The sequence below is a fragment of the Panthera leo genome, chromosome F3 (assembly GCF_018350215.1).
Source record: "Panthera leo isolate Ple1 chromosome F3, P.leo_Ple1_pat1.1, whole genome shotgun sequence".
NCBI classification, from domain to species: domain Eukaryota; kingdom Metazoa; phylum Chordata; class Mammalia; order Carnivora; family Felidae; genus Panthera; species Panthera leo.
In genome coordinates, this window is record NC_056696.1 from 19,205,841 (window position 1) to 19,231,054 (window position 25,214).

The window sequence follows — 25,214 nt, forward strand, 5'->3', positions numbered from 1 at the left end:
AGTTAGTACAAAGCCAAATCAAGACTCAACCACTGGTCTTAATGATGTTCTATGACCTGGCTGAGTAGAAAGGGGCCCACCATCTGGGCCTGGGCCAGGGCCCCAATTCCCTAACCTCCATCTTTTCTAAATTAAGCCCTGAATGGCCTTGCACCTACACATAACTCTTAGGATTATACAAGTAAGGATTCCCAAATGTCTGCATTGTGGACAGTCTACACGGTAGATGTCCTGGACGCCCCCAATCTTCTTCAGTTGAGCTTGATCACAGGGTTAACCAAATGCATCATTTCAAGCAGTAATTTAATTGTGCCAATGGTGGCTGTATTTACCAGGCAAGGGAAATCTATCGTGATCATCTATTGTGTCATTCTGACGCAGGCAAGGGAAATCTATTGGAGATACCTATTCTTGGGTGGATGTTTTTTTTTTATTTTTTTAACATTTATTTATTTTTGAGAGACAGAGAGAGAGCATGAGCAGGGGAGGGGCAGAGAGAGAGAGGGAGACACAGAATCCAAATCAGGCTCCAGGCTCTGAGCTGTCAGCACAGAGCCCGACGCGGGGCTCGAACTCACGAATCGCGAGATTAGGACCTAGGCCGAAGTCAGACACTTAACCGACTGAACCACCCAGACGCCCCTTGGGTGGATATTTTCTAAGTGAAATCAGCCGTCTTAAGGGTTGCAAGGTACAGATGTTCAAGCATTTCCTTGAGAACAGTCTGCCATACGTGCACACAGACTTAGGTCCCTCTGCCACCTGAAGCCCTTAGTCTGGGATCAGAGACCTAAGAGGAGCAGTGGATGTTTTCCATAATATAACAGCACATGTAGAAAACAGACTTGGAAGAAAGTGTCAGACTTGAACACTTTTAAGGAGGCCAGGAACTGCATCGCAGTCGGGTCACCTACAAGTTGGCTGGCCAACAGACCTGAAGAAGGTAAGAGAAAGCCCTGCAGGTCATGTCTTGCATTAAAACTCAAAGGATGATGACGGTCACTCCCAATGCAAGTCATTCAAAGCTAGTCAAATACAGAAGTCAGCAAAACTCTCACACACAGCTTTCTGCTCATAAAGGATCTCTCACTTGTAACGTACTTCACCCACAAGGCTGATGAGAACAACGGGCACTCGTGGCCACAGCTCTTGTAACACTCCAGCTGTGACTCAATCTTGGCATCCAAGTAAGATGCATATTAAAGCTGAAGAACTGTAGCAAAGGGAGCAGGCGAAGGAATTAAGGACAGCAGAGATGCTGACGTACAAACGCAATTAGCGTATCCTATGCCAAGATATCTTCCAAGCCCTTCACTCTTGCCAACAAGCTTTGTCTGATATCAAAGAGGGGAGGGAGAGGGAAGACTGACAGTCAAAAGAGTCTCCTCTTGGGCCATGCGCTAAGTGCTGTGGCTCTTATTTCTGCCTCTTAAAAAATTATTATAATTCAATTTTTCTCTGGAACTAATCAAGCACAGAATCTGGAGAAGAGGACTGGTTTGGGAAGACAATCTCTGAGTGAGGCACTGACGTCCTCATTAGGGCAGGCTTCCTTCAACTACCACCTCCAACATCAGCAGCACATGGTCTTTGGCTAATTATATTTTTGCAGGCAAAGCCATTGTCAAGTCTTCAAATCCTCCCCATCGTTAATTAAAAAAAAAAAATTGCCCTGCTCTGCCTCCTCCCTCCCTGGCATCCCACCCACCCATCGCCGCGTGATGTCAGCTTTGTTCCTCTGGTTTTCCAGGATTTCTCTCTTATATTTGGCTTCTGACGGGGAGGTGATGAGGCTGAGTACAGAACTGGACACCTGTAACTCGATTTCTTCACTAGCTTGTCCGTGGCTCACTTTGTTCCTGGGTGGAAACTAGTCACCTCTACCAGGTCGTTGGGCACAGGCCCAGTGTTCACCAGCCAAAGATGGGCCCAAGCAGAGGGAAGCTGGAAGCTGAGCCCCAGCTCACCCCTCTGCCAGCCCCCCCCCCACCCCAACCCCGTGGAAAGTGACAAAAGGCCCAACTCTGCTATAGTTTTGATTTACTGATCAGTGGCTGGATCATGTAGTGTGAATCCACAGGTCAGCCTGCTCTGGCCAGAGACACTCTCATGATACAAAGATAGTCAGGGGTTCTTGCTTCCAAGGCAACTGACGAGACAGACATCATCTTTCCAGACAAGACATTATTCTGTACCTGGGGCGGGCATGTGCTGCTGACCCCAGGAGGGCCATTCCCAGCCAACCAGCGGCACCATTATGATTTAATTCAGATCACCGCGTTCATGGGATTTTATTTTTCTACTTTTTAATAGAGGTGATTTATTTTTTCTATTTTTAAGATTCAGTGTTATTGTAAGGGAGGGGGAGGGAGGGAGGGAGGGAGAGAGAGAGAAAGGTGGGTTGAAAGGAGTAAGTGGGAGAGGGAGGGAGAGAGAGGACACACGCCCATGCCTATTGCCTATCCCAGAGCCTTTGCCCTCTCCCTCCCCTGACCTGCCCTCCCTCACCATCCCTTTGCCTAAGCCCCTTACCCCCGCCACGGCCCCCACCAGAAGTTCCTCTCCTTCCCAAAAATGAGTTTGATTTCTACGATCCTAGGACATGTTTTGTCCCCACTCTGAAAGCATATGTGGGCATTTCTGAATTAATCTTTAATCCCTAATTCTGCTATGTCCCATTATCATAGCTCTGACTACACATGCAGGCAGAGACCCCACTTTAAAAACTTTCCACAGCCCCATTCTCAGCATGGACAGTGCACTGCTTGATTAATTAAAGTGAGGTTGGCTTGGCCAGGTTGATACAGCACACAGAACATGACTTTCCTGCTGTCTGTCAACTCAGACTTAAGGCCTCCATCGGGGAGCCCATCTTCACTCCTCTCTGCTGGCTCCCTGGCCAGTGCTGAGAGGTCCCCTCGGCACAAGCCACCCAGGAAGAAGTCAGCTCCGGTAGGACGTCAGCATCCTCACCCACGAGGGTGGGTGGTTCAGATGGGAGGTCCATGCTACAGACCCGTCATCCAGAGGACGTTAGCTGTGCTTCCAGAAAGCACGATGGCTTCCATTTATCCAACCTCGTTCTGACTTGTACCTTTTTGTGCCATCAGCAAAGCTGCTGTGAGATGGCAGGGGCCTCACTTAAACCGACAGCCATTTTTCCTCTAGAAAAACTAACTGGCCTGTACTTGCTTACTCCACAAAACTCCGCGTGAATCGCGTCTCGTCACCAGAGAGGTTAAAGAAATTTGTCACCACATTTTTTCCTTATGATTGACATATAACTGACATATGACATTACGTTAGTTCCAGGTGTACAACATGATGATCTGATATTTGTATATACTGCAAAATGATCAGCACATTAAGTGCAGTTATAAGACATCTATGAGCACCTAATTATAGGAAAACCTCTGCTACGTGCTTTACAAAGGGAAGGGTGTGAAGAAAGTCCTCTCTCCTGGAAACCAAAGCTTTACTTTTTGTTTTCATTAATATATGCATTATCTGTATTTATGTATGCACATATATTTGCATTTATCTTTCCGCTTCTAGAGAGTGACTGCAGGTAGGATGTAGGAGTTCTCGCTAACTCCGTTCTGTAGTGCAGAAACTGCATCTGCCTTAGCAGAGGGCCACACACTGTCAGGACCAGCCGTTCTCAACGGTCTTCCCCGCCACCACACCATGACGAATGCAGGCTACAAACTGGGTAGACCCCACAGGCACACCCAGTGCCGGCTGTAACCCCAGAAGTTTCCTCTGGGTCAAGAAACCAGACCAGAATGCAAGCTGAGTGAGAACGACTTTTTTTTATCGGGCACTTATAATGTAGACTCTATTCTAATGGAGAAAAGGAAACCAGTTACAAATCCTGACACTGTGACTATTATCAGTGTCAGATTCAGCTGCCACAGTTCACAACTGATGGGGACCCGGCACCGTGGCCGAGAACTGCAGAGGTGTGAACGCAGCCACCGAGGATATGAAAGGCGAGCCGTTTGCTTTGTCCAGAGGCTGGGTCAGGGACTGTCCTGTCTTCAGGTCCTGGGAGGGGCCCTCTAAATTTATAACACTAGTGGGTACTACCCAGTCCTTCACCCATGCCCTGGAACACTCAAAACCGAAGTCTTCACTCTGAAAATATCTCACAGTGATTTTGCTCAGTATCAATTAAAAAACGATTTTAAAACATTCCATAGACGATGACGGATGAATAGATGGATAGAGATGGCCTTGTGACTAGCCAGCTCTGGTGGGTAGGGTAGTCTTCCCTGGGCTTCCTGTTCCATGATCACGTGAAGGGAAGAGGGGAGGTGACGGTTTAGTGGAAGAGTAGGGAGCCACAACCATCAGAGAGGAGACCAGAGTAGAACATTCCACCAAAGGTCTTGCAAGACGAGGGAAGGCGAGCTGACCAGCAACCAGCTTCTGTTCCCAATGGCGCCACTTACCAGTCATTCAGCCCTCGGACCTTTGAGCCTCAGCGGTCTGTCGGATTTGCTCAGCCTTCTTCATGGGGTTGGCCGTTCATTCCCAAAGTCCCTCTTGGCCTCCTAGCAAAGACCAGAGGCTCCGCTAGGACGCAGAGATGCGGAACTCCTCACCTTCACCCCCTCCCCGCCCCCAAGCAAGGAGTTCATGCTCAGGGAGACAGCCGCACGCACAGATGACGATGAGGTCCGTGGCAGGAAGGCGTGTCAGGGACTGCAGAGCATGACTCAACCCTGCCTAGAGGGAAAGGGGTCAGGGCATTTTCCAGGGAACTCACGGGCGAATTTTAAAGCCAGTAGTTAGAAGCAACTCCACTCAGAAGAGAGGAAAGACATTGTAAGCCAAAAGTAAAACACGCGTGAAATCACAGAAGTATGACACAGCAAGGGACTTCCAGGCACCATGACCGAGTTGGTCAGTGTGGCTAGGACAGAGTGGAAACCGAGGAGACGAGATGAGGGTCAGGCCATGAAAAGGTTAGCTGGGAAGTGACCTTTCAGAGTGAAGGGAATTACTTCAGGTGTTTTGTGAGCAAGATGATACCGTGCAAGCCGCACTTTGCTAAGAACAGCCTGGTGGCAATGGGAGGGGAGTTTTTTGTTTACGTTTATTTATTTATTTTGAGGGACAGTGGGGGAGGGGCAGAGAGAGAGAGAGAGAGAGAGAGAGAGAGAGAGAGAGAGAGAGAGAGAATTCCAAGCAGTCTCTGCACTGTGAGCACAGAGCCCAATGTGGGGCTCTAACTCATGAACCATGAGATCATGACCTGAGCCGAAACCAAGAATTGGATGCTTAACTGACTGAGCCAACCAGGAGCCCCGAAAGAGGGAAGTTTTTGAGGGGAGCAAGTCAGAAGGCAGCGTGAACAGGTGGAAATCGCCTGTAGCAATCTGGTGAGAGGAGGGGGCGGCGCGGGGGGGGGGGGTTTGGGGAGGGAGGCTGTCCTACCAGCGGCAGCAGAGGGGACAAGTACAGAAGGATTCCAGTGGCATCTGGAAACTAAAATGAGGAGAATTTGGTGCTGGAGTGAATGAATGAGGAGGGGGAGGAAAGGGGGTCTAGCCTGGGTGACGGTGTTGGTGGCCCTGTCACCACAGGAGGCACAAGGGGAGGACAGGGTGGGTGGGGAAACACTGTTCACAATGCATGTGGGACACCCAAGCAGATATGTAAGTCAGAAGCTGGTAGGAGAGGCCAAGGCTGGAGACAGAGGCAGTTATAAGGACCAAGTGAAAAAAAAAAAAAACATGATACAAACAAATTCTACCCATTTCACAAACACCAACTGGGGACATTCCTTGTGTGAAGCGTCGTGTTGGTAGCTGTAAGAAATATAAAGATGAATCAGACTTAAAACCAGATCCTGCCATTTAGGATCCTGGAGTCTGGTAGGGAAGACAAGATTCATCAAAATTGCCTTTGGATGGAAACAGACACCAGCCATAAGAAAGGCTCAAAGAAGCCTTTCCTGTTCGCCCGGCCATAGGAGACCAAGGGGGAGGAATGGTCTCCAGCTGAATGATGCAGAGAGGTGGCCAGGTGGACACATTTGAAACGGGACCCGAAAGAGAGGTAGGATTTGAACGCATACACATGGAGGGGAAGGAGGGGCCCAGGAAGACACGGCCACGGCAGGTGCAGCAGCAGTGAGTAAGAGGGTACAGAAAAGGGCATCCTGGGCAATAAGAATGAGTAGGAGGACAGATCCCTCTCTCCCCAAATAATAAAATGCACTATTTGTGTAGATGATTCTCAAGCGAAAGAACTACTTTTCTCCTTTTCACTCTTCTTTCTCTGCGACCCTAGTGACGTGGAAGGATATTAACTGGATAAGGCAGCCTTTGACATAGACGCTGGTATAAAATTCTGGAGGCAAACGCAGCCCTTTGAACACACTCACAGTCCCACACAGGAATGGTTACACGGCCCACTTCCCACTCCAATTTTTTTCATTAGATGAAATCAGGTGAAAATGAACATCAGATGCAAGTTTGATCAAAGAGGCAAAGGAACTCACAAAGGGCATGTGGAAGAGGAAGCAGGGAAGAGAAAGACAGCAGGGTCTCCAGTGCCTTAGAGACCGAAGATGGCCTCTCATTACTGAGAGAGGTGGCACTGACTTGTCCTTGACCTTGTCCAGATGCCGTCCTGAGAACCAGGAGAGCTCTCCCGGAAGGGAAGTCTGGGAGGTGTCCTGTTATTTGGCAAGGCAGAACCCACTATCTTATCAGGATTTTCCTTCCAAAGCAGACCTACAAGTGCTGTCCTGAGAAGAGAGCACAAAGGGCCACTGAGGCCGTCAGGGGAGGAAGAAATATAAAACCACCGGCTCGGTTGTGCTTGCCAGAATCACTCCGCCTCTGGTTTCATCGCAGTCATTCTGGGTAGAAGGAGAAATGTCCTCTTTGAGGACTCCAAGTGCTCCAGAGGTGACTCCCAGATGCACCAAATCCCCCAAGCAGAAGGTTGTGGTCTTTTATTTCCCACGATGTGCTCCCTCCCGTGGTCCAGGAGCCACTCCACTCTGAGGCCGACCCCAGGAGGCTCCCAGTGTCCTCCCTGAGGCAAAGGTGGGGGCGTGTCCAGGCAGACTCCATGGGAGACTGTGAGGACGGCTGGCTGAGCACAAGAGGCCCTGGGCTAGCGGCTCAGCAAATCCTGAGGACAGGCCCCACTGGGCCACGGGAAAAGGCTCCCAGCCACCAAACTCCTTTCGACAGGTCAGCACAGCGGGAAGTGACAGCTCTCTCCCTGGGCAGAACCACTTCCATTCAACCCAACCTACAGGCAGACAAGCCCGCCATTTTCCCCGCGGACCATCATCCCACGTTAGTAAATGGGAAAAAGAAAAACAGAGTTGCTGCAGGGAGCAGAATACAGTTTCTCTGTATATTACTCTGAAGTCTGTTTTAACTGGGGTTGCTAGTGTCCCATATGTCCTTCACTTTCATACTCCTGGAATACCAGAGCTGGAAGCAACTTACAAGGTCATCCAGTTTGGGATTCCCAAGGCAGAGTGCCCACAGCCCATCCATGTGCTCCTAGTTGGCGCCATGCCAATGGCTGGCAAAAGTAGGGGATGTTTTCATTTCATTCTTTTATACAATAATATTTTTCCTAACCTGTACCGATATCATTAACGATAACATCAAACCCCTGGTTTTGTTGGCCTTTTCATCTAAGGCAAAAATAAGGTCAAACCGGAAAAGCCAGTCAATGTAAATAAAAATATTCAGAAAATACCAAGGCAGATTAAAAACAAAACAAAACAAAACAAAAAACCGTGGCACAATCCGAATGCCTAAAGTTTTAAGAACACTCATGTGCAGATGAGAACAGGCTTCTGGCAGGTGAAGACATATGCCTGCAGTTTCACAGACTTTTGTGGGGAAAAGGCCCATAAGCGAAGCCTCCTGATTTCTAATTCAATGCTCCCCTGGTCTCCCTGGCCCAGCATGTATCACTGTTGAGGGAAGAAGAGAAAATGCCGTCTAGGGGAGCACAGCCTGGTGGCGCCACTCTGTTCTGGGAGTTCCGGGCAGAGCCCCAGCGGGGACACGTTGGTGCTGCCCGTTCCAACCTCAGGCGGGGTCCAAGGATGGTGGCTATGTTCTGACAGGCTGGAACTCTCAGGTGCCGAGGCCGCCTGCTCTGTTCAGCAGAGCCCCCGAGGCGGCCAGCTGAAAGCCCAGGGACGGTGACCTGCGTGTGTACACGCCACATCATTTAGGGAATAAAAAGAATCAAACTGGGATGCTTCAACATCACCGTTGGGAGGCAGAGCCCTCCTGCGTTTGTTTGTAGGGTGGCTTACCTTCCTTCGTAAGAATGTGTCTGAGGCCCAGACAGGTCAAGTTCTGACACACTCACTCCTCTACGTCCCAAATGCTTATGCGTCTCAGTCCCAAATTCTTCCACCTTCTTGCTCAGACAGAATATAGGAAGGGAGGAAACAAAAGGCTGAGCCCTTTAACAAACACCTGCTGTCTGATCTCTTAGGGATCTCATATGGCCATGGTGCTTTAGGGGGCTGCAGAAATCCCCTTAAGTTCACCTTAAGCAAATTTCGGGACTGGGAGCCAAGCCCAGAAGGCCCAGATACTTCTCCATGAGGCACTCACTGCTGTCAGCCACAGTTCAATATATCAATTAACTGAGCATCTGATTCGCCCAAGTTAGAAGGCTATTTGACTCATCTCTTGCTATTCGTGGATGTCAGCAGCAGTGACAGAGGTATCAGGAGAATCATAAATAGCAAGGCAGCAGCAGGAAGCTCCCGACCTCCTCGGATGTACCACGGAGACTCCTGTGCAATCTGGAGGAGAGCTACTGACATCAGCCTCTCATGCAGGCAAGACTTCCAATGAACCTGGGCTCATACTTGACAGGGTATGCGATAAGGCGATTTTATGAGGTGAGGTCTCTCAAAATGCCTCGTCCACCTTCAGCCTTATTTATAAGCAAGGCAGACAGCCACCACTAACTCTTAAAGTCCTTAAGTATCGGGGCACCTGGGTGGCTCAGTCGGTTGAGCATCCGACTTCGGCTCAGGTCATGATCTCACAGTTTGTGGGTTCGAGCCCCGCATCAGGCTCCGTGCTGACCGCTTGCTCAGAGCCTGGAGCCTGCTTCAGATTCTGTGTCTCCTGTCTCTGCCCCTCCACCACTCACGCTTTGTCTCACTCCATTTCTCAAAAATAAATAAATGTAAAGTCCTTACATATCACAGACCAAATGTATCATGACCTGTCTGGAAGCGTAATAAACTTCTCTGCGTGCATGTCCACCAACATTAGGTGTTTCTGTATAAGGGGCTGTTGTAACCTATCTAAACATTTCACAAAAGTCTACTGTGTATGTCAAAATCGAAACCAAGCAGGAGCCATCAGCCTCATAGGGAAGGAAAAAAAACTGCATATTTCCTAACCCATACCTTGTTTATAATTCCCTTGTCAAGTCTAAGCATATTTTGTTTTCATCAACTTTGTCTTCGCTAAACCCATCAATACCTCTCAGGAGAGGCTAATATGCTTGTATCTCACCTGAATTTGTGCCTTGAATTTGTAGCAAGAACGATCTCTGTCAATGTCTGCCTTAAGTGACAATTATAATCAATCTATAGGAGTCTGACTAAATGAGCAAACTATTATCTTTCACTCTGCAAATGGTACCCTAACACTTCCACTAAGTTGTTAAGATTTCAGTCTCTGTTTACGCGCTGTAGACAAAAGAGAATGTACTAGATGGGGATCAGCCGACTACGGCCTCTAGGCCAAATGGTGCCCGCTGCCTATTTGGTAAATAAAGCTTTATTAGAACACAGCCACATTTATCCATTTACTTATTGCATATGGCTACTTCGGCACTATAAAATGGCAAGAGTTGGGTAGTTGTACCAGAGTTCAAACAGACTGCAAAGCTGCAAGTGTTTATCATCTGGCACTTTACAGACCCATGGCCTGATTTCCTGCCATTGCCCACGCAGGCTTCTGTCTCTGGGCACATGGCTGCCTACATCCACTATACCCAAAGCTACTCTGTCCCCACCAACCACCCATTGAGTGTAGGCTTGAGGTCAGATTTAAAGGCAAATTTCGGGTCAGTGAAAGAATCACGAAGCTTCAGACATGGGCAGAAGGTAAGAAGAAGGCAGCATGAGCTGGAGGAAAGATAACAGCCTTCAGATTAAGAACCCTGAGTCTTGGGGAGCCTGGGTGGCTCAGTCGGTTAAGCGTCCGACTTCAACTCACGTCATGAACTCGCGGTTTGCGAGTTCGAGCCCCGCATCAGGCTCTGTGCTGACAGCTCAGAGCCTGCTTCGGATTCTGTGTCTCCCTCTCTCTCTGCCCCTCCCCTGCTCATGCTCTGTCTCTCTCTGTCTCTCAAAAATAAATAAATGTTTAAAAAAATTTAAAAACAACAAAGAACCCTGAGCCTTTTCACCAGTGCTGGCCACAAACGAGACCCATCAGTCCATGCCTTCTCTTCCCCATCGTGAACGTGAGTAACAACACTCGTAGATACCTCAGCAGAACAGAAATTCCCATAATGACATCATTTGGTTTGATAAAATAAATAAATAAATTAGTGAAGTTCTTCCAGGGAATTTGGAGCTGGGATCGTCCTCCCAAACCATAGGATAGCTGCTAGGAAACCCTGTAAACAGTGAAACAGAAGTGGCTTAACAATGCCCTAGATGTACACGGCCACATCCCGGCTTCACAAGGGGCCCGTTCTGTTGCCCTGATGACCTTAATTGCCTCAGTCTTGCCCCTGAGCACAACTCCTCCAGGACTCCTGCAAGGGGCTGCCATGATCCCAGCTGCTTTTCTGGCTCCGTAAGGTAGTGGGCCCTGGAGTAACACACTGCGCACGGAATGCTTACAGGCAGCTTGCCCGGCACCCCAAGGGTTTACCTGGTTCGTATTTACTGGGCACCTCCCACGGGCCAGGCACTGTAGGAAGTGCTTAGTAAGAATCATCTCATTTAATCCTCAAAACAGCTTTAAGAAGCAGAATCTATTATCATTCCCATTTCATAAATGAGGAAAGTGAGTTCAGAGAGTTTTAAGCAACTGACCCAAGGACACTAGAAAACGTAGTAAGGGGTAGAACAGGGATTTAAACTAGTCTCTCTGATAACAAAGCCTTGCTATAAACTCCCGCCCTGAAGTTCAATACACGGACTGTATAGTCTTCTCTGGAGTCTTGGCTTCTCGATGACCTCTGTCCAGAGTCAACCCCAGGCTTCTCTGCGATGCTTTATCCGTTTGCTCAGTGCAGATCTTCACCCTTTGATGTAGCTCAGAGACTCCATCATGACAGCACCTTCCTTGCCCAGTTCTCTATGAGCTTTCCCAATGTTCATCAAGTGAAGGGTATCTACTGTGCTAGCCAGAGGAAGCAAAATTATCCCACAGCCTGGAAAACTGAACAAACCGGCTGACCCTGAAGCCAGCAAGCGGCACGGTCACGGCAGAATGAAGTCTGGAGTCGGATGCGTTTGCCTTGAATCCTGGCTCCACCTATAAGACCTCGGATCTGTGATGTACTTTCTCGAAGTCTCAGTGTTCGTATCTGAAAAGTGGGGGAATTACCATCTATTTCACTAGATTTTTAGAGAGTGGACTGATACTATGCATGAAAGTGATCCCATACGTCGCCTGGGACCCAGCGAGTAAAAATGTTAGCTTCATTACTATGAGTATCACCAGTTCTTGTTATCAATTTAAACCCCACAGAGATTATGACTCCCGCTTTCAAAAGGATCTTCAGAGATTTTTGGAACTAAGTACTTAAAATTTGTTGGCTTCTATATCAAGTGAGCTAAATTGCTGAACAGAGTATTACATCATGTTGTTAAAAAATAGTACCATGAAAATGTGGCCTCTTAGCTGTTCTCCTTGCTGTCTGGAGAAATGGGGGCAGCTTAAGGTCTCCATGAGCTTCAGGAAAGAGAAGAACAAAACTGTAAAAAGGATGTAAAAAATATAAAGAAATGGAAAAGAAGGTAGACACTCTACCTGCCTCCCAGTTCTGCCAAAGGCCATCCTCCAATATTAAGTATTAATAATATCATTAAATGTTCCTTGAAAGCAAAAGGTTGTCTTATTAATTTTCTACCTCCTTAGCCTGACAGATACTGGTAAAGAATCCATATCTAAATGAATGAATGAGTCAATGATTTCTTTTAAATCAATGACAGGTCAATAATGCTTTTAAAATGTTTTTTTTGTTTTTAAAAACTGCAAAGATGTGAAAGTATGTACCTGAAAAAGCCTACATTTATTGTTATATGACTTTCACAATTTAGAGTGAAAAGTCCCTAACTGCCCTCTTCCCTTCCCTGCCAATAAGCCCGCAGCCAGCTGTGAGGCGGTGTGGCTGAAGCCAAGGTTAGCAGGTGGGTGTAGCCAAGCTGAACGGAATCTGAGCTTTTGGGGTTAGCTGTCTGGTGTAGCCACAGGAAGAAAGATCTATATTCCAACTTGCTTGTGGGTCCTAGTGCTCACAGAGTTACTGGTTTTGAAGCAACAATGGGGGAAAAGCATCAGATGAGGCTCAGCAGTCAAAAGTGGACAAAAAAACAAAAACCGACGAAAGGACATGTAAGAAATACTTACTGGGCACCCACGACTGGCCAGAATATGAGCTGGTGCTTCTTAGAGAACAGAGTCTGGACTCTGCCAACTGCTTCGACTTAAATCCTGGCTGTGTAACCTAACAGCTGTTTGAGTTTAGGTATGTTACTCTACTTCTCTGGCCCTTGGTCCCTTCATTTGTAAAATGGGATGATAATTATCCCTACCTCATGGTGTTGTGATGAGAATAAAACATACGGTAATATATACCGCAAGTACTTTAGAGTAGTGTTTTTTCGGGGGATTTTTGGTGGGGGTGGGGCAGAGGGAGAAAGAGAGAATCCTAAGCAGGCTCCACACCCAGCATGAAGCCCGATGCAGGGCTTGATCCCATGACCCTGGTATCATGAACTGAGCCGAAAATAGTGTGGGGCGCTTAACCGACTGAGCCACCCAGGCTCCCTGGCAGCACACCCGTCACATTGAACAAGCAAATCATGGGATCATGGCTTCTCTCCTCTGCTAAAGAAAGTGGTTCCGAGCTGGGCCTGGAACAGGATTAGTCGTGTTCTGTGCCACCTAAGCCAACCTTCCTGTAACCACAGCCAACGGGAGAAGGTTAAGGTTATAGCCTCCCACGGGGTGATTTGAGAGGAAAAAAGCTGTCAACAAACAAGAACTATGGTAACTAGCTTCCCTCTGCTTGTCTCCCTAAGGAGTCAGGGGAGATGGGGAAAAGCAGGGAATCTGGCAGCCACAGGGACAGGGATGGACACGTAAAGGTGCAAGAAGTCCTGAGGGGTCACAAGTGAAGTGACTTGGTGAATAAATGGATAGTACAAACATTGAAAAGCATCAAAATGGGGATGAGATTTACAGAGTACGCTGGACAAAGGAGCTAATTTATGGCAATGGGAACAATAAAGAGGGACGCGTCAAAGAGCCAAACCACAAACCAACCGTGGATGCTGGGGGCTGACAGGGTGACTCCCAGATCCTGCACAACCTTTCAGCTCCAGAGTTCATGAAATTCTACTTTGAGGATTTTTTTTTTTTTAATTACAAGATTCCTGTAGGGGCGCCTGGGTGGCTCAGTCGGTTAAGCATCCGATTTCGACTCAGGTCATGATCTTATGATTCGTGGGTTCAAGCCCTGTGTGGGGCTCTGCGCTGACAGCTCGGAGCCTGGAGCCTGCTTCCGATTCTGTTGTCTCCTTCTCTCTCTGCCCCTCCCCCACTCGTGCTCTGTCTCTCTCTCAAAAATAAATAAACATTAAAAAAAAAAAAGAGAAGATTCCTGTCTACCTTACCTCCATGTGAGTTACTATAGTCAAACGCCCTTACAGAGAAGGCCTGAGTGGATCTCCATTTTTTGGAAACTAAAAAGCCTCAGCAGTGAATGTATCCATTTCACAGTTGAGGTGAGAAGCTTCTCAAAAGGTCAGCAGATTACCTGACGTCGTATAAAGCCAGGCTCTGAAGCTTACCTTCCAACCCTAAACCCAGTGTTTCTTTCCCACACATCCTAGCCCCCCCACACACACACTCGTGTGAATATGGGAGCACAGCCAGCACTGGGAATAGCCCAACACCTGAAATGGCTAATGGACTCCCATGTACCTGCACCTAATGCGCCTTGGCAAGACAGGCATAGCCAAACCATGGTGCCAAGTGGGGAGGTTTAAAAACCAACCTTCCCTTGGCACTTGGGAGAGCCCCCAAATGGGCCCTGGCATGTCCTCTTTTGCACATCAGTCTGCCAGTAACAACCCAAGCGCGAGGAGGTTTTGTCTGTAGGGATCTTGCTATTATTTTACGAACTGCCCTCCATTTTCTTAGTAGGAGGCCAAGTACAAGACAATGGCTTTGGCAAGGGGACAGTATGGCCAGTAAGTCAGTCCTGCCCCATAATGGATGGCTTGAATTGCTAGAAAAGTTCTTTGGACTGAATCTGTTATCACTCTAGTTCTATCTTTTGTGGTAACACAAGACATGTCTAAACTCCTCCATTTCTTTCTAAAAAAATTTTTTTTAATATTTATTTTTGAGAGAGAGCGAGAGAGCGCGTGCACGCACATGAGTGGGGGAGGGGCAGAGAGAGAGAGGGAGACACAGAATCTGAAGCAGGCTCCAGGCTCTGAGTTGTCAACACAGGGCTTGAACCCACAAACTGTGTGATCATGGCCTGAGCCGAAGTCGGACGCTCTACTGACTGACCCACCCAGGTGCCCTTCCATTTCTTTCTAAAGATCAAAAAGAAGGATAGGGCATCCTCAGTTGAACTAAGCAAACAATATAAATTGACAATGAAGATGTAAAAGTGACCCTGATTAACGAATTTGCTAATGAATTTTTGTAACCGATTAGCTGAAGGCAAAAGGGACTGACAGAAAAATCATCTAGCTCTCCTATGCCCACAAACACTTAATAATAAACCGATGGGCTTGACGGCACATAGCAATGACCATACTTAGAAATGCTCTTCCCTGCCCTTAGACGTGGCTGAGCTTTACGAGTGCAGTGAAGACAGCTTCAAGCAAAGTAACACACGATGCATAGGCAGCTGAACTGAACTTGAGCGAGGATGCACAAGTGAGAGCAAGGATGGGTCCTCTGGCAAAGTTGGCGACGGTCGTGGAAACACAGTCCTGGAAGCTCCCATAGGTATGTTCCGTAGGCTTTGTACTAACCCGGCCCAGCCGTTACTTCCCCAGGATACAACTTCTCTAAAGTGTCCATTCTATTTCCTGGATGCTGGGACTCCACAGTAACACCTGTGGCCTCCTTTGTCCCTGAACCTGGTTCTTTATGCTGTTTCTCCCAAAAGAAAACCACGTGTCTAGGGCTCACCTGGAGCTCCCAGAGACAAGGTGCTTGGAGACACCTGAGGAGCCAGCAGTTGAGGGCCACACGGACCTGCAGACACTGGCCGGTGGGCCCCACAGAGGTGGGACTAGTGGTCTTGAGCAGACCCAGGCTTCACTGATGGGCTCCAGTCCCCAAATCTCCAAGGAGATAGACAAACGCTCAAACATTATTTTTTTCCACACAACTGTGAATTGCGCCTACGAGGGCTGAACTACGAAAGCTTACCTACCAGCAGGAGTTATGACTGCAAAATATATATACCAAACTGAAGGATTTTTGAAAGGTTACTTGCTGTGAACACTGTATTTAACCAACCTATATGCATATAGGAAGTCTATTACCACTGCCATCTTTAATTACAAAGATGAAATATATAGATGATACATTAAAGTGCTATTATGCACCATTCAATTCTTTTGCATACCGTAAGAAGAAAAATGTAGATCATATGGCAAATTAGCAAAAGTACAACATGGAAATTTAAACCCACAGAGTCTGAATATCTAAAGTCAAGTCATGATAGGGGTGCCTGGGTGGCTCAGCTGGTTGAGCCCCTGACTTCAGCTCAGGTGGTGATCTCATGGTTTGTGGGTTCGAGCCCCAAGTCGGGCTCTATGCTGACCGCTCGGAGCCTGGAGCTGTTTTGGAGTCTGCGTCTCCCTCGCTCTCTGCCCCTCCCCCACTCGCAGCGCGCGCGCTCTCTCTCTCTCTCTCTCTCTCTCTCTCTTAAATATAAGTAAACATTAAAAAAACCAAAGTCATATTAAAACCTGACCTTCTATGCTGTGGAGTAAAGGATGTACTTATAACTGAACAATTCTCTGATTTATGGATTTAAATTCACACAACTGATTTCCATTCGATGGTTTGGCTTTCACTTGTTCAAGAGTTTGCAAAAGAGTATCAAGAGTATCCCTGTGTGCTTCAGTAGTTTTAAATGTCAATTACCTTGCAAGATTCACAATAAATCTCTTCCGCCCAGTTTGAATCATGCTGGAGGTTACAATACATTGTTTGACCCTCAACGCGGTAATCTGAGATGTCAGGAGGGAAAGAGTACCTCTTTGGAAAAAATAATTCAAAAATTTTAGGATGTGATTGAAAAATAAGTAAAGCAAAAGGGTTTTCAAAGTTTTCAACTGCCAAGTCCCCAGCTGAGGTACTGGTTTCCCTCAAGCCCACCATTTTGCCAATGGTATACTTACACTGGGCGCAGTGGAAACAAGGACTCGCCAATTCTCATTCACAGAGTGTCATAAGGATACAAAAAAGGTATTCCTTTGCCTTTCAGTCTCTCATTACTTATACTTTGTGCTTAAAACTAAACACAGTAAACGCAAAATATAAAAATAAACAGTGGTCCCTGCATTGAGGCAATATGGATGGGAAAAGGGTAAACACAAAATCAGAGAAATGTAAACTTGAAGGTTGTCACAGAACCATTAATTCCCTCTGCACATATTGGAAATATTTAGAATTACCAGTTAAGCTTTTAAATATACATTTTCTTAACAAGAGAGAAAAGGTTGGGTGTATTCATATTTTGATAATCACCTTAACTTTTCTCTTTTTCAAATTATGTTATTTGGATCCGAACTGAAAACCACATCAGTATCGATCGTTACAGTTAATGAAAAATAGCTCTGCTATTGTTATTTCATAACCAACAGGGCTTGGGTAATAAAATTTCATGTAAGTGCATTTTGCTGTCCAACAGTGTTACTAGTCAAAGGCCTGCAAAATCTTCTGACATTTATAATGCTCTCTTTCCAGATGCCTCAAATGGCTGCCTACTTCACCTCCGAAGGATGTGGTATAAAGCATATCAGATGAAGTCTACCAGTCCCCGAGTCTCTTAAGAAGAAGCCATCAGAGATTCTAGGAACGGTATCTTCAAACAGGATACCCTCAGGCTTGATTTCTAAGCTGAGGGCAGATACACAACTTTAGACTTTGAAACTGTGTCTAGAATGGAATGTTAAGGACAGGAGAGGCAGTGCGCGAGAGCGTATGGCATGGAATGGGAGTAGGGCAAGGTAAGATAGCAAGCTGGACTCGGAGAGACTCCCCTGACCACCGCGTCTTTGCCAAGGACGGGAGGGAGTCCTTACATCTTCACCTCACCTTGGGGTCCCTGTTTGCTTGCACAGGTCAAAGGCTTTCCTGAATTTTTCATGGAGACAGGGGCCTATCCACAGGCAAGAGGTCAAACACAAGACTTGCCTGCCCTCACCCCCTGCCCATGCTCTTTTAACCTTTGCCCCCTCCAGCAAGGTTAATGAATAATAACATAGTGAAGAGTAACGTAGAATAAACTAAAGTAAAGCTGAAGGAAGAATCTCTTCCATTTTATTTGGAAGACAGAATGTCATCGTTGGTCTATGGGTGACCAGTAGCATATGAAGGAAAAATTTCAGACACAGGTTGAAGGCTGACTTTTGTTCTCTTTCCATTTCAGCGCCCACGGTCCATTAATCCCCACTCGGTGGGGGGAGGCCTCAAAAAACAAAGCATTAGTAACAGAGGGCTTCTCATAGGGACTGTTATATTTTAAGGGCACAAACTATTTCCTCAAATCCTTTGGCATCCTTGATCTGCACATTTCTGTCTCCACGGTCACCCACCCCCCACAAACATGCATCTATGTGTGCACATACACACGCATGTGCACACACACAATACCCATGTGTATACTTCTCTAGAGAACTTATTGGAGCACATCATTCTGAGGATAGAAAGGACAGGATACTTGAAGACAGGATCCTTGCTACACTAAGATTCGTGATGCAGCAACGAGGACCAGCATTAGACCGTCTTTCCATGGATCCTCCACTACTCCCTCAAGCCCCACACCAAACACACCTTCTGATACGTTGCCTGTCTTGACCATCTATATTCAGGGCCTTTCAGATACAATCATACCCAGTATTAGTCCTTAAGAATCTCCATACACTTCCTTTCACCCTAAACATTTCCTTGGCGTGATGACTAGTTCTTTGAAATGGTCTCAGACCAAAAGAAACAAAACAAAACAAAACAAAAACCATCCAGAACAATGACGACTGCTTGTCACATTGATGGGAAGATGTGAATGGCTGGGGGAAATCCACCATTGTGCCCTTCTTATCAGTGAGACCATATCATAAATGTGAAGGCAACGTGGCCTCTACATCTGTCACTCCAGTCAATGCCAGGGTTGATTCGGCTGATCTGCCCGATCTTACTGCTCTCTGGGAACTACAAGCTACATGACAGAAGACAATCTTCCCTGAGAGAGGAAATGCTAGTCTTTAATTAGGGATGTACAAGTACCATAACTGCCATATTAGAAACCTCAATAAATTTGTAAATGTGAGGCATGGCAATCTCATTTACCTGCCTGCCTTCCAGAACATCTAAACATTGAGGTTTACCATTTGCTCTTAAGGACTCTTTTCTTGACCATATAGTTTAAATAAAGTAGCTTGTGTATATGCAGGCAATCTATCAAGCTAGTTATTCGTGCAGAGATCAGTGGAAGACTTACATTCTGAGATTTCATCAGAGATTTTATGGAAAGAGTTTCAATGTCAAATATTTGGATAATGGGAATTTTTATGTATCTGAAGTGTGCTCAATTTCTCCCAATTTGATAAACAAAACCAAACAGCACATAGTGTTGGTATCAGAGTAACAGATAAAGTTTAGATCAAGACCTAGATTGGTTTTATGTAGTTTCGTAAACATGAAAGAGCCCATGCCTTCTGTATATATGGCTCATGAATAATCAGTCCGGCCTCAACCTGCTCTCAGGCTTCCCTAGAAGCAGACGATATGTTGGTTTTACCAATACCATACTAATATATAAGATGCCAAGGGAAGCAGACATTGTCTATGCCCACTGGGAAATTCATTCATTTCTTCCACAAATATTTATTAAGCATTAACTATGTGAATGCATTGTTCTGAGTGCTAAGAACACAACAGTGCACAAAACACCACCAGACAAAACCCCTGCCTGTCACTGTACCATCTACTTTTGAGTGAGATTCTAGAACACAAGTTCCTAGAATTTTAGGAAGAATCTTCTCATTTTTTTTGAGGCCTCAAATTTCTGAAGAGGAGAAGGGAGGCTGATGGTGACAGTTCTGAGCTAGGCTACAGGGAGGGGCAAATATCTATTGATATGCCCTTTGTTGTAAGAGGACAGAAAGCCAAATGTTGACTTTCTCCTGGCTGGAAGAGGAGAGAGAGGGCTTGGTAGCAGCAAGCAGCTTGGCAATTCAGTCATTCAGCAAACATTTATGGAGCAACTATTACAAGATATTCTGATCTACTAGTTGAAGAACGCCTTTATAAGACAATCCACTGCCACCATCTGATATTCTCGTTTGTAAAAGTTACTCCATGTCTAGGCATGTCCCCAAAGAGAACAGGTGGGTAACGGTGGTATAGAAATAACTACCACTTATATTTCACCCCAGGTGGAGACACTTCCCACAAATGGGAAATTTACTTATTAACGTGATCAATGATCGTTGTGGAGTGAGTTTCGTAGAGCTACGTTCATGGCGCCAAGGCTCTTAAAGTCAAGATAACATAAGCTACGGCCTGAGAGGTTAAAGCCACGCTGCTCCTACCATGACTGAGATGTGCAGGATCCTCAATTCCTCTTCTGCTGATTCATGCTGGGGTTCTTCAGTTGGGTCTTGTCCAGGGAGGCTGGGAGCACCATCTTGGTGATGAATGTGAAAGAGCAGAGTGCCATTCTCCAGCCACTGCTGCCTCCAGCGCACCAGAGGGATGTCCTCTGTGTTTCCTGAGATCTCTAGAGGACAAACACCAAAGCACAGGTCAGAATTCGGACTGGCCCAATCTGGATCTTCTTATTCATCTTCTTCCTAGGCAATGGTACCAATCAGCCAGTGTCAGCTAAAGACGACAAAGGGTTCCAGCTATAGTTAGGTCAGGTTTCAAATCTCCAGGAAGGGAAGAGGCCCCGAGAAGAAGAGACTTATCCACCCCTAGATCTTTGCTCCATAATCGAGTGAGCCAGACTCTCACCCATTGAGAAAAACACCAAGGTGAAAATTTGAGCTCTTCCCCATATTTCTACGATCAATAGCATCCTTTACCCAGCACTGTTTGAATACCCTGATAACCCCGGAGGTAAATAGAAGGTTGTTTGCCTCTTGTAAATTTGAAAATGTGAGTTCCCTAGCAATTACTCCTAGACACCAGTGAATCTACCAAGGAAAGAGCTGGTAATTACTGTGCAGAGAACTGGCACGTCTGGAACAGTCCTGGGAGGTTACTGCAGAGCAACTGGGGCTGACAGAATATTTCTAAAACCACAGTCATTTGCTGCATAGCCCACTGGAGATGTGTAATACTCGCCGTGGCAGGGATGTTTTTTTAATTCCCTTTAATTTTTCTCTTCAGTTTTGCAGAGCAGAGCTGGTACACACAGAGGGGGTGGTGAAAACCTGGGCCTTTAGCACAGACACAAGCACTCACCTGCTCTCAAGGCTCGAGATGGAGGCACCGGACTATCATCAACAATTAACAACAAAATACCAAAAACCTACTATGCATTTCACACTGCAGGTGCTAAGCTACTGGTACAGAAGTATGCTATTATGGGTCTCTCCTGCTAATATTCCTAAGCAAGATCACATCGAAGCTATGAGATAATTCACAACAGAGAGACCTGATTAGCCCAGCCTTTCCTAAACTTCATTTGGCCTCAAAATCATTTCTTCCTTAACAACTATTACCACCCTAGGGAACTAATATTCCGCTGAGCACACTTTGGCAATGTATTGCTTTATAAAAGTTCATTTTTTAAAAGGCATGGCTTCTTCTCCCAAAATTTATCACCTTTGACCAAAAAAAATAATAATTCCACGGACATAAAAAAGATTTAATAAGACACATTTAGAATAGTATTCTCATCAAGTACCGCACCATAAAGAGGGAAGCAATTTTGAATATTTATGGAGTTTATAAATATCTTTCACTATTTGTAGGAGGGCACAAATGATGTTCTGCTTTATTTATTTACTTATGTATTTATTCATTAATTGACTTAACATATACATTGGGCATTCACTGTGCACCAGGCACTGTTCTAGGCACTGTGATACTAATCTAAATGAGGCCCTCAACAAGTTCTCCAAAGCAATCCACCCTTGGGTGAATGTGAATGTGGGAGGTGTTACACCATGTATATAATGACACCATGTGAAAACGTACAATTTAAGAGTAGGCTTGCCTGGGTTGAGGTGGAAGAAAGGGAGGAAATCTGGAAGAAGATGGTAGTGGCCTTGAGTCCTAAAGGGCGGTGGATATCCTTTTAACAGGTACAGATGTGGAAAGGGGACATGCAGACACTGATAGGAGAATTAGAAGGAGGACGAGGAAGAAGAATACTGGCTGGTCCGCTCAGGGTAGGTTGATGAAAAGAATTCACAGGAGCCACAGGTCATTAGCCTATCCCTAAAAGACACAGATAGTATTCCCTACCTCTTCCTAATACCCTCCAGACCGGGGAGAAGAGTAAATGAGTGTGTGACGGGAGATGAGGGGACAGCAAAGACAGGATTATCAGAGACCCCCTTCATCCTCAGCCCCTCGCCCACTCGCCTGGTGCCCAAACATCCCACCAGGATGGCGAGCTGTCCGTGCTCTGGAAGTGACCAGCACAAGCAGCCAAGAAGCTGCACAGGGTGTAAGAATGGAAGATCCCCCGCATCCGGGTCTTGGTTTTCCGCAGGCACAGCCCCATTTGTTAAGTGAGGCAGTGAGTGACACAGGACTCCCGAGTTCACTTTTCCTCTAACGTGGCCTTCCAGACTTCCAGGTGAAGAGAAACCCTTGGGCGTGCCTCCCAGCAGCAGCCACACGACATGTCACTACAAGTGCCCCAATCACAAGCTACTTCCCAACCATGGGTCAAGCCCCAGGAAGATTCCTCCTGGGAAGCACATCTCTCCCCCAAGTGCCTTCCCTGCCGCTGCAGGAAGAGACCAGTCTCCTCAGCATGGACAAAACTCACAAGCACTAACAGCTTATAATAGAACACCCAACACCATAATTCAATCACTCAGAGCAACACGCTTTCAGCCTCCTACCCACACCGGCTCTAAGCCAGCCTGGGATTAATTCCATACATGTTGGGTGCCACTTCAGGCCTTCCTGTAACTCTTTAGAAGGAATCTAGCACCTCATACCTCCAAAGCGCTTAAAATGGATTTTTCTTTCCCAGGAGACTCTCATCAACTAGGCCAGGCTCATTACCTCCATTTTTACTGTGGAAGCAAGGACAAGTAAACACCCAGATCAAGGTCATGCCAGCCTGACACAGAACAGGAGCTAAAACAGAAGTAGTCCTATCAGATCCCCTCCATTGCCAACACACACCAGACAACATGACTTTTGCAGAAGCACGGAGAGAGAGAGAGAGAGAGAGAGAGCACATTTGAGTATGTAGTGCGTGTGGTCTTCTAGCAGGTTCTGAGCGGCAGTATTTTTATTTGTTGTGCAAGGTCTTAGTATTCCAGGACTTCCTTATTTAAAAAAAATTGAAAACATTATTTTATCAATAACATTTTATTAAAAAACATTTTTTAATGTTGATTTATTTTTGAGAGACAGGGAGACAGAGCGTGAGCAGAGGAGGGGCAGAGAAAGAGAGAGAAAGAGGAGACACAGAACCTGAAGCAGGTTCCAGGCTCCAAGCTGTCAGCACAGAGCCTGACGCGGGGCTCAAACTCACGAGCCATGAGATCATGACCCAAGCCGAAGTCAGATGCTTAACTGGCTGAGCCACCCAGGCTCCCCAAGTATTCCATGACTTCTTTCAAAATTGAGATAGAATTCTCATACCATAAAACCTGTCCTTTCAAAGTATGCAATTCCACGGTGGTTCGTACATTCACAAAGTTGTGAGACCATCACCACTGTAATTCCAGAACATCTTCATCAGCCCAAAAAGAAACCTATATGTATTGGCGGTCCAAGACAATTTCTGAGGATGAAGGCGTTCTGCTCCAGGGTCCCAGGAGTGGTGGTATCAGGGAACGAACAGGTTATTGACAAAGTGCTCCCACAGGGAGGTGAGCTGAGAGCACAGAATCTCTGAACCTGGCTTCCAGGCCAGCCCTCTGAACTTCTTTGTGAGATATTCATGCCCATCTCCACAGACAGTGATATCCTGATCCTGCCCAGACCAGACTCATGGTAGAGGGCAAAAAAAAAAAAAAGGGTAAAGCAAGGAGAGCACCATGCCTGCCCATGAGGGTGCCTGTCGTTTTTAAGATTCAAGATAATTACAGAATGATAGCTTCTCCTTTGGCCTTTTTCCCTGTCCTGGCAGGATCTGACATGGGAGGGCCAAAATGCTAAACCAGGAACTTATTTACTTATGCTGAATCTGCCCTAGGCCAGCTGATGAAAAACCACAGGGCACAGTAAACGTCTTGTGAATTTCGTCACCAATGGAGCTGAGATCAGAGCTTGGAACATCAATGTAATCACGTTGGCCTGGATGTTAGCAAAGGGTCTCCAGAAGAAGAAATGCTCAGAAATTGCTTTAGCAATGCAAGCCTTCCCTGAAACTCCCAAGAGGTACATATGGGAGGCGACAGTTACTCTGGTCCAAAGCCTCCTGAGGGCTGTGGATAAGGCTCACACTGAGCCTCTGCTCTGTGTGTGCTCCGCAGTGGAGCTCCATAGTGGACTGATTAAAACAAGTGCCTACAGAAGCCTCCACAGCCATTTCAAGATACCACGGGTGGGCTGGGCACCATTGCCAACAGCACGCTGTGGGATGGAGATCTCCAGAAAGGGAAGGGTGCCCTTACTCTTAACGTGTCCATTCTTCCCCTATACGAGACTCACGTCTCCCAGCACCTCCCAAAATTCTGGAACTGCCTAGAATACACAGAAACCAGGATGCCATTTGTTCCTGTATACAATGAAGATTTTTGGAGCACACTCCGTTGGCCACATTCAGCAAACTGCTATATGATCCCTACCCTGAAAGAGGCTTTGACCTAGGAAGAAACTGAAGACATGGCCAAGACTAAGTACTCCAAGCGGTAACAGCCATGCTGAGTTGGGGGAGGGTGGGATCTGGCTGGACATGGGATATAATGGGAAGAGACGCTGGAGGCAACTCCATATGAAGAGAATGTGTACTAAGAAACGGTGGCCTGATGCCTGTTTGCAGAAGGGTAGCGTTAGTGCAGAGGAGTCATGGAGGACGAGGGAAGGAATGCAGATTGATGTCAGGTGTGAAAGGTGTGAATGCCAGTTTAAGCAGTTCCGAGCTCATGGAAAGTCACCCCCGGTCTCATTAAGCAGAGAAGGGAATAAGGCCAGGATTTAGAAAGATCAAGAAGACCCAGAAAGAGAGCGGCAGACAGACTAGACTCTACCCCAATCTCATGGTAACTCTGATCCCGTATTCTGCAGTGACCAAAATACTGAGCTGGAACTCAAGAGATCTGGGTCTGGAGTAGCCTTGAATGTACTGCCTAGCTTTGAGTTTCCTTATCTACGTAAGAAGGAGCTGTACACATGAATTTCAAGACCGTTTTGTAACTTGACATTCCACGATTCTAAGTCCAGAACAGGGTGTTTCACATGACCGCCTAGAAAGATGGTAATTTCCACGTGCCAAGAAATGTCCACTCTTCTCTCAGGCCTTCCCTGCATTCCACCTCCCCTTTCCCTCTGAGCACAGGGTGGACAGGTTTGGGATGATTTCATCAGAGCCTTTAAGAGCCA

The 25,214-nt window shown here is 46.6% G+C and overlaps 1 protein-coding gene across 3 annotated transcripts in view; it reads right to left on the reverse strand.

The window, feature by feature from the left end:
- Nucleotides 1-25,214, reverse strand: part of ASTN1 (astrotactin 1) — a 301,517-nt gene that overhangs the window by 167,101 nt on the left and 109,202 nt on the right. For all 3 annotated transcript variants that reach the window (XM_042925143.1, XM_042925145.1, XM_042925144.1), the window contains exon 2: nt 20,063-20,250. In XM_042925143.1, the coding sequence (XP_042781077.1) occupies nt 20,063-20,250 (188 nt within the window). The remainder of the gene's footprint in view (nt 1-20,062; nt 20,251-25,214) is intronic.